The sequence below is a fragment of the Theropithecus gelada genome, chromosome 16 (genome assembly GCF_003255815.1).
Source record: "Theropithecus gelada isolate Dixy chromosome 16, Tgel_1.0, whole genome shotgun sequence".
In the NCBI taxonomy this organism is placed as follows: domain Eukaryota; kingdom Metazoa; phylum Chordata; class Mammalia; order Primates; family Cercopithecidae; genus Theropithecus; species Theropithecus gelada.
The window spans coordinates 30,299,868-30,308,884 of NC_037684.1; the positions used below are offsets into that span (position 1 = coordinate 30,299,868).

The window sequence follows — 9,017 nt, forward strand, 5'->3', positions numbered from 1 at the left end:
AGTCTGCGCCAGGTTGGTCAGGCTGGCCTCAAATTCCTGACCTCAGGTGATCCACCCGCCTCAGCCTCCCAAAGTGCTAAGATTACAGGCATGAGCCACTGCGCCCGGCCTGTGACTGGGTCTTAACAGAAATCCCGGCAGTGGGTCTTGCTATTTCTTTACAAGTGGAGGACGCTTAGATCCAAGAGGCAGACTCACTCATTCAAGATCCTACAGCAGAGCCAGGGTCTGCACCAGGACCTTATGACTCCAAAGCCTTTGTGTTTTCCTCTAGGCCACACTAACCCTAGGAAAGATGAAGCCAATTTTACCAGGTGGCCAAGGGAGGAATGACATTCCAGGTAGATGGAATGAAAGGGGCTAGTGCTTAGAGTTGAGAGGCCAGTGTAAGGGGAACGGCCTGGCTGAAGCACTTTTTTGAGGCTTGGAGCAAGGAAGATGTGGGTAGATCTGAGACTAAAGAAACGAAGAAACAATGAGAAACAGATTGTACAGAAAGGAATCCCCTCCAGTCATAACAAAGGAAAGTGGCAGTGTACTGGGAGGTGTCGTGAAAGATGCTCAGCCCCCTCGCACACAACCCTCAGAGGGCTTGAGATCGGGTCCTGGGCCTGCCGAGGCACAAAAGATTTCTTGTTGGGCTGTAAGGAGGAGAAACTAGCTCAGCGGGAAGAGAGGCCTGATAGTCATCATGGATGAGGATGAGAAGCCAGGTTTGACCCAGGGCCGTTCAGGACACTGCCAATTCCACTCAGCTGCCTGGCTCTGTGTGCCCTCTCTCGTCTCTCCAGGATCCTGGGCCTGGCCCTGCGATGAGGGGGCTGCAAAGGGTTGGCTCCTCCTGCCCACCTGACTGGCTGGGAAATGTGAACCTGGCACAGACTCTGCATCCTCTTCTCTTTGTCCAGAAAGAAACCGGCCTACAAGCCTCTCCCCCAGGCAGGCAGGCTGGGCAGCTGGGCAGAGGAGGCAGGACTCCCCTCCTACCCACCCTGTCCAGCCCCACACCCTTCCCCTCACGCTATTCCCAGAAACAGAGGACAGTCACTATGCCTCAGGCAGGATGGCCTGTGTTCTCTTGGTGACTTCATTGTAAGGCAACTTCCCTGAAGAGTGGTGGATAGGGGACAGCTGCAGGAACGGGCTTCACCCGAACTCCAGCAGCTCCTTCCCTTCCCCCAAATGTGCAAGAATTCCTCACCCTGTTCATATAAACACACACCCTCCCTAGGTCCTGCTCTGTCTTCATGGACAAGAATAGGGGTGGCATTTCTACAGGGAGGTCCCAGGGCCTGGCCTCAGAGGTGGGGTGTACTCTGAGCATGGGCCCATGGCCCCACTTCTAGAAGCCTTCTCCGGAGGGGCTGGCGTGCAGGTAGACTGTCCAAGCAGAGGCAAGGTGGGGGTGAAGCGGATGTTTAAGTGCTCCAGGGCTTCTCCCCTAGGCCGCAGGGCAAAGAGATACTTCCTAGAAAGCCTCCAGCTTTCTTGGGAAGGCCGTTCACCCCCACCTCACCTCCCCTCTGGCTCCCATGTAACAGGAACTCTCCTTGAAGAAGGGACTTGGAGCACAGGAAACAAAGGCATCTCTGTACACCTCCCTCCACCCCCAAGGAAGGTCAGGTCAAGGTGACCTCAGTCTGTTCTCCCCAGGGTAGGGGCATGGGCAGACCTGATCGCCAAGGGCAAGGTAGAAAAGGGACCTGGGATAATTCTCTCTTTTTCTTTTTTGAGATGGAGTTTCACTCTTGTTGTCCAGGCTGGAGTGCAATGGCGCAATCTCAGCTAACTGCAACCTCCACCTTCCTGGTTCGAGTGATTCTCTTGCCTCAGCCTCCCAAGTAGCTGGGATTACAGGCATGCGCCACCACGCCCAGCTAATTTTTGGATTTTTAGTACAGACGGGGTTTCATCAGGCTGGTCTTGAACTCCTGACCTCAGGTGATGCACCTGCCTCGGCCTCCCAAAGCGCTGGGACTACAGGTGTGAGCCACCGCGCCTGGCCCTTTGGGATAATTCTCTTAATCCATAAACTCAAACCCACCTTCATGTAAGTGTGCACAGAGCACACTGTCCCACTCAAGAGAGCAGAGGTGTAGGCTGGGTGAGAATGGAGGTGCTATGCTCCGCACCACAGAACAGTGGTGGGCTAGCCCAGCCCAGGGAGCCTCTTCACTCTCCTGGTGTGTGCCGGGCTTGGGGAACCCTAGAAAGGTTATACTGAGACCCTGCTAACAAGGCCCGGCAACTTGGATCCTGGTGCCATATGTGCACTTACTGGCCAAACAGCTTTGGGCAGGTTTCTTTCGTGGACTAATCAAAGGGTGTGATTCTGGCTCTGACTGCCTTCAAGGTTATTGAAAGGATCCATTGAGTTGAAGAGCACAACCATGTTTGTACACAAATGCGCCTCAATGTAGTTCAGGATACGAATATAGTGTGCCAACTGCAGCCTAGGCTGCAGACTATTATTATTCCTAATAAAATATAGGAGGTCTTCTTTTGGAGAATATATTTCTTTTTTTTTTTCTTTTTTCTTTTCTTTTTTTTGAGACGGAGTCTCAATCTGTTGCCCAGGCTGGAGTGCAGGGGCGCAATCTCAGCTCACTGCAACCTCCGCCTCCCGGATTCAAGAGATTCTTGTGCCTCGGCCTCCCAAGTAGCTGGGATTACAGGTGCGTGACACCACGCTCAGCTAATTGTTTTATATCTTTAGTAGAGACGAGGTTTCACCATGTTGGTCAGACTGGTCTCAAACTCCTGGCCTCAAGTGATCCTCCCACCTTGGCCTCCCAAAGCGCTGGGATTATAGGAGTGAGCCACTGCACCCAGCCTGGGAAATATATTTCTGTAAGATTTCTAAAATCTTTCCTCACTCCCCATCTAATGCTGTGACTTGGATTTGGGGGTGAAGAGCAATTAGGGGCAAGGAGGCCAGCCTCAGACCCCAGCTCAGTAAGACCCTCGACAGTTTCTGATCTTCCTGAACCCCCATCCCGTGGCCTCAGTTTTCTCCTCCACAGTCTGGTTCCCCAGAACCACCAGGGTACTTTGTGGTGGGAAATCGCAGAGGCCAAACCAGGGGACTGAAAGCAAAAAGAAACCCCAAATTTGACATTTTCAGGTAGTTGTGTTATCTCGAGCCACGACTACAGTCACCTCTTCCCTTAACCCAACTCTGACACCCTTCCCTCTACTCCCTTGGGTGCCCTTTGCCCATCCTGGGAAAGTTCCGCAGCTCTTCCTCCTCCCCACTGCATCTCAAAGGGAGAACAGGCACAAAGAAATGGAGAGAAACCTAGACAGAATCAGAGAACCAGATGGAGACCTAATGAGACAGGGAGAGACACAGAGAGAATAAAAGCCAGAGGAGGGGCTGGGCGCAGTAGCTGATGTCTGTAATCCCAGCACTTTGGGAGGCCGAGGCGGGCGGGTCACCTGAGGTTGGGAGTTCAAGACCAGCCTGACGAACATGGAGATACCCTGCCTCTACTAAAAATACAAAATTAAAAATACAAAATTAGCCAGGAGCGGTGGCATATGCCTGTAATCCCAGCTACTCGGGAGGCTGAGGCAGGAGAATCGCTTGAACCTGGGAGGCTGAGGTTGCTGTGAGCGGAGATCGAGCCATTGCACTCCAGCCTGGGCAACAAGAGTGAAACTCTATCTCAAAAAAAAAAAAAAAAAAAAAAGCCAGAGGGGGAAATATGCAATGAAAGACACAGATATTCGGGGCCTTATAGTCAGAGACCAAATGAGGAGACTGTCAAACAAGGGCACAGCCACTGGGCACAGGGTCAGGGGGTGGCATAGGAGGGCTCTGAAAACACAGCCACACACCCTTTTAGGCCCATCCTTCCCATTCTGTTCTCTGGCATCTCAATGCTAGCTTTTTAGGACCTAGGACTACCCACACTAAAGCCAAGCCCAGCCCAACCAAGACAGATGTTTGGTGGGTAGGGCTGCCTGCTGGAGCAACAGGCCTCTGCAGGCCCTGGAGGAGGAGTCTAGAGAGGCAGCTGCCTGGAAGAGAGCAGGCAGGACCCCCTCTCTTAAGCAGGCACCCCCACCCTGTCAGGTGCCCAGATGTCAGTGCATGGCAAGGGTGGCCCTCTGCCCTCCAGACCTGGCCGAGAGGACTTGAAAACCTGAGGAATCTGCTCCCATCAACTGACTTCCACACCTGCCTGAAGGGAACTGCTGGAGGGCACAGGTGCCAAGTGGGATCCACCCAAATGTGGCAATGGGTTTGTATCCAGCCACCGACAGGCTGCATGACAGTGGCGAAGTCACTTCCCCCGTCTGGCCTTTGTTTTTCCACTTGTAAATCATCTTTATGGTCATTTCCAGCTGTGGCACTTGGCTTTCATTCCAGGTGACCCCCTAGCTCTGTGTCTGACCCTCCCCTGCCAAATCCATTGCTCAGAGTGGGAAAGGAGAGGAGAGGGGCTATACTTCCTCCTCCCTGGGGCCCCCTGCAGAGTATCTGGGAAGCAAGGCTTCCCTACATCCTCCATGCACCCCCTTAGAGTTTTCAATTCCTTTCCTCGTGATCCTGCCAACGAAGACACTGTGACCACACAGGGAAGGTGGGGAGAACCCAGACATTTTGGCTTCTGCAGCTTTAAAGTTCTTTTTTTTTCCCTCTGAAGTTAAAAGAATGAAACCGGGAGAGGTAGTAAGGGGCAAGAAGGGAGAGTGGGAATGGAGAGAAAAGGGCAGCTCTGAGAAGCAGATGGGGAGGGAGGCAGATGAGATGCACCCGCCCCCCACCCCCAGCCCAGGACATGAAGTCTTGGCTCAGCTGTGCTGTGAGTGGGCAGCTGGGCTGGCCCCTCCTCTGGTGCTGCCAACCCGCTGCCAGGCAGAGGGGAGGCCCAGAGGAGAGGGAAGCTGGGCAAAGGGGATGGAAGGCGTCCAGCCCGACCTCACCAAACCCCTTGGGCCTCGTGGGAAGGGGCCTCTTGGAGAGGGGGACTGAGGCTGTAGACAGGATGTTCACTGCTGTGGCAAGGCCTGTAGGCAGTTTCGAAGTTGGGAGGACTCAAGACGGTCCCTTCCTGGACTTTTCTGAAGGTAGAACCAGCCTCATAAATAACTAGGCTGGGTGAACGGGGGCTTTAGCTAGTTTATGGATCACAGTCGGCTGGTGAGGTCACGCGCCCACTATGTGGCCCTGGGTGGCCCTGGGCAAGCCCCTTCCCCTCTCTGGACTTCCACTTCTTACCTGCAAATTATGGAGAGGGGGAGGGCTGAAACACATGACTGCCAAGGTTCTTTCCAGTTCCTCCGTCAGGGTTGAGTTTAGATGGCGGGAGTAAAAGAAGGAGGGAGGTGCTGCGGTGGTGGGCTTCTCTAGAATCCCCAGTCCTTCCCCTCCCTACAGTTTTGCCTCTGAGGTCACAAAACCTGTGGCCCCCAAGACACACACGCGCACACACGCGCGTGTACGCACACACCCCACACATTTGTTTTTTAATCTAGGGGCTCAAAAGATGACACTCGTCAGAGCTGGAAGGCATCGCCAATTGGTCCACCCTTCCCTCCTCCCTTTTTGCCGATGAGAAAACTGAGGCCCAGGTTTGGGATTTCCAGAGCCCGGGATTTCCCAGCGCCCCCTACCAACCACATTCCCCCGGCTATTCTGACCCGCCCCGGTTCCGGGACGCTCCCTCGGAGCCGCAGCCGAGGGCCGGCTGGGACTCCCGGGGGACCCCGCCGTCGGGGCAGCCCCCACGCCCGGCGCCGCCCCGCCTTGCAGCCCGCCGGAACGGCAGCCGCTGTTGCGCACTCGCAGGGGAGCCGGCGACCGAGGGCGGAGGCAGGGAGGGAGCGAGCGGGGCTGGGAGGGGTGCTGGCGCGGGCTCGCGCGCTGTGTATGGTCTATCGCAGGCAGCTGACCTTTGAGGAGGAAATCGCTGCTCTCCGCTCCTTCCTGTAGTAACAGCCGCCGCTGCCGCCGCCGCAAGGAGCCCCGGCCGGGAGCGAGAGCCGCGGGGCGCAGAGCCGGCCCGGCTGCCAGACGGCGCGGCCCCACCAGGTGGGTGGCCCGGTGGCGCGTCCTGGGCGGCGCGCGGAGAGGGGACACTCGACTGCCGCCCCGGCACCTCCGACACCCGGAGCCCGACGGCCGGGCGCAGCGCGGGGATCAGTCGCGGGCACCGCGAGGGAGTTGGCACAGCGCAGACAAGGGAGGAGGGACAGGGGTCGGGGATGAAGGGCGGTGGCCAGGGAGGGCGCTGTCCTGGCACGCATCGTAGAGGGAGCACTGTCGGGCTGGACCCGGGGAGACACTAGTGCACAACTGGGGGAGCAGCTGAAAAGGGGAGCGCCCAAGTCCCCAGCCCTCTCTCCTGAACAGCCCCAGCCACGTGCCCGAAAAGCCCTAGCCGTCGAGTGGGAGCTGTCGGCGCTGGCCTAACTTTGGGTTGGAATATCTCCCCTTCCCAGAAACTGGGCCCGAGGCGGGCTGGGGGGATCCTTGCAGCCCTCTCCAGAGGGCCTGTGGGCCTCCCGCCTTCAAGTTTCTCTTTCAGTTTCTAGCCGTACCCCCCACTGGGGAAGCTCCGGTGGGGCAAGGGGAGAGGAAGACGGGGAGGGCACCTGCTTCTGCAGAGCACCTTCTCCTCCCCTTCAACGGGTTCCTCGTTGGAGGGGATGGGCTGCCCTCCATCTCTGTTCCCGAACAAGAAAGCTGTCTGTGGGAAGGGAGGGGCCTGGCCTGACCACGGTCCAGGGATAGGTAGGCATGGCAGGGCCAGGGGCAGGCCCGGTTCCTTGGCCTCTGGAGAGGAGAGCACTTCAGCGCTCGGCTCGCCCTAGGTGAACGGCCATGGCAGGCTGGATCCAGGCCCAGCAGCTGCAGGGAGATGCGCTGCGCCAGATGCAGGTGCTGTACGGCCAGCACTTCCCCATCGAGGTCCGGCACTACTTGGCTCAGTGGATTGAGAGCCAGCCATGGTAGGCACGTCCCGCCCTGCCCCTCCTCAGAGGGTCCCTACCATCCAGGCCCTTTGGCCTCTAGTTCTACTCATGGTGGTTTGGTGTGACTCTGGTCCTGCCTGTCCTTCTCTGTGCGGAAGGGGTGGTGTCCCTGTGAAAGGGGAAGCCTGGGAGGACGGAGAATGGTTTTAGACTCGGATGTCTGTGGAGCTGCTGGGAACAAGTCTTGTGGGCCCTGGAGTGCCCTCGGTCATGAGCCTGGGGTCTCCACTTTATTCTGGGTCTCTGACCTCCTTGCCCAAGGAGGTGCCACAGTAGATTTTTCTCTCCTGCCCCGCCCCAAGGGATGCCATTGACTTGGACAATCCCCAGGACAGAGCCCAAGCCACCCAGCTCCTGGAGGGCCTGGTGCAGGAGCTGCAGAAGAAGGCGGAGCACCAGGTCGGGGAAGATGGGTTTTTACTGAAGATCAAGCTGGGGCACTACGCCACGCAGCTCCAGGTGGGTGTGGGCTCTGGGCCACCTACGGGGAGGCAGCATCATCTTGTTCCAGCATCAGAACCCCTGGGTTTTTTCCTGGCCTGGCCACTGACTCACCATGTGACCACGAACTTATTGGGAAGTTTTCTTTGATTTCCCCCACCCCCTCCTTCTAAATTAGACCTGTCAGATTTCTTTAGCATATTGCAAAGCAAGGGTGGGAGGTGTTTATTGCCAACAGAGGGAGATGGGTGAACTGGCCTTGTGGAAGCAGCAGAAGGGATGGAGGGAGACTGAGTCAGGATTCCTGGGTTGGAGAAGGGAAGACCAGCACTCTAGAAATGAGGCAACCAGACCTCCCTCTTGGGCTTTTTTCAAGGTGAGAGAGGAGCTGTCCCAGAGACAAGAGCTGGACACAAGGGCTTTGAATTGAGGGTTTAGAAATAAGATGTAGCTTCTTCTTTACTTGAGGAGTAGGGGTGTGGAGGAAGAGAGGGAGTTTTTGTGGAAGCAGGAAAGGGGTGTGGGTAGTGATCACAGTCAAGCATTTATTGGAACTCACTTATGTTTCCTAGAGAGCCCTTCAATACAGACAGCGGGGTGCCAGGGAAATACAGGTTCATCCCAGAAGAGGGGAAAAACAGGAGAAACCTGAGGGGAACCAACATAGGAGGCCAGGGGCAGGGTGGTGGGAAGTACCTTGACCTTGGCATCAGATGTCCTGAGTCTGGAGTCATCTGCTTTCTCACTTGGTTGCATCTGGACAAGTACATAATGTCTCTCAGTATCAGTTTTCTCATCTGCGAAATGGGGATTATAGTTTCTGCTTATGTCCTAGGGTTTCCATGCTGTTAGTGCAGTGGTCCCCCACCACTTTTTGGCACCAGAGACCGGTTTCATGGAAGACAATTTTTCCATGGACCGGGATTGGGCAGGGAGGTAGTTTTGGGATGATTCAAGGGCATTACATTTATTGTGCACTTTATTTCTATTATTATTACATTGTATTATGTAATGAAATAATTATACAACTTACCACAATGTAGGATCAGTGGGAGCCCTGAGCTTGTTTTCCTGCAACTAGACAGTCCCATCTGGGGGTGATGGGAGACAGTGACAGATCATCAGGCATTAGATTCTCATAAGAAGTGCATAACCTAGATCCCTCGCACGCGCAGTTCACGATAGGGTTAGCATTCCTATGGGAATCCAGTGCCACTGCTGATCTGACAGGAAGCGGAGTTAAGGCTGTAATGCGAGCAATAGGGAGCAGCTGTAAATCAGATGAAGCGTCATTTGTTTGCTCACTGCCACTCACCTCCTGCTGTGTGGTCTGGTTCCTAACAGGCCACGGACCTGTACCAGTCCATGGCCCAGGGGTTGGGGACCCCTGTGTTAGAGTCAAAAGAGATGGTACATTGAAAGTGCTTCGGCCGGGCGCGGTGGCTCAAGCCTGTAATCCCAGCACTTTGGGAGGCCGAGGCGGGTGGATCACGAGGTCAGGAGATCGAGACTATCCTGGCTAACATGGTGAAACCCCGTCTCTACTAAAAATACAAAAAACTAGCCGGGCGTGGTGGCGGGCGCCTGTAGTC

The 9,017-nt window shown here is 55.8% G+C and overlaps 1 protein-coding gene across 1 annotated transcript in view; it reads left to right on the forward strand.

Moving 5' to 3' along the window:
- Positions 1-5,878: 5,878 nt before the first annotated feature.
- The window catches only part of LOC112610117 (signal transducer and activator of transcription 5A), a 23,146-nt gene continuing 20,007 nt past the window's right edge, over positions 5,879-9,017 (forward strand). The window contains exons 1-4 of the mRNA XM_025363463.1: positions 5,879-6,040; positions 6,823-6,960; positions 7,287-7,443; positions 8,973-8,989. Coding sequence (XP_025219248.1) covers positions 6,833-6,960; positions 7,287-7,443; positions 8,973-8,989 — 302 coding nt within the window. The 5' untranslated portion in view covers positions 5,879-6,040; positions 6,823-6,832. The remainder of the gene's footprint in view (positions 6,041-6,822; positions 6,961-7,286; positions 7,444-8,972; positions 8,990-9,017) is intronic.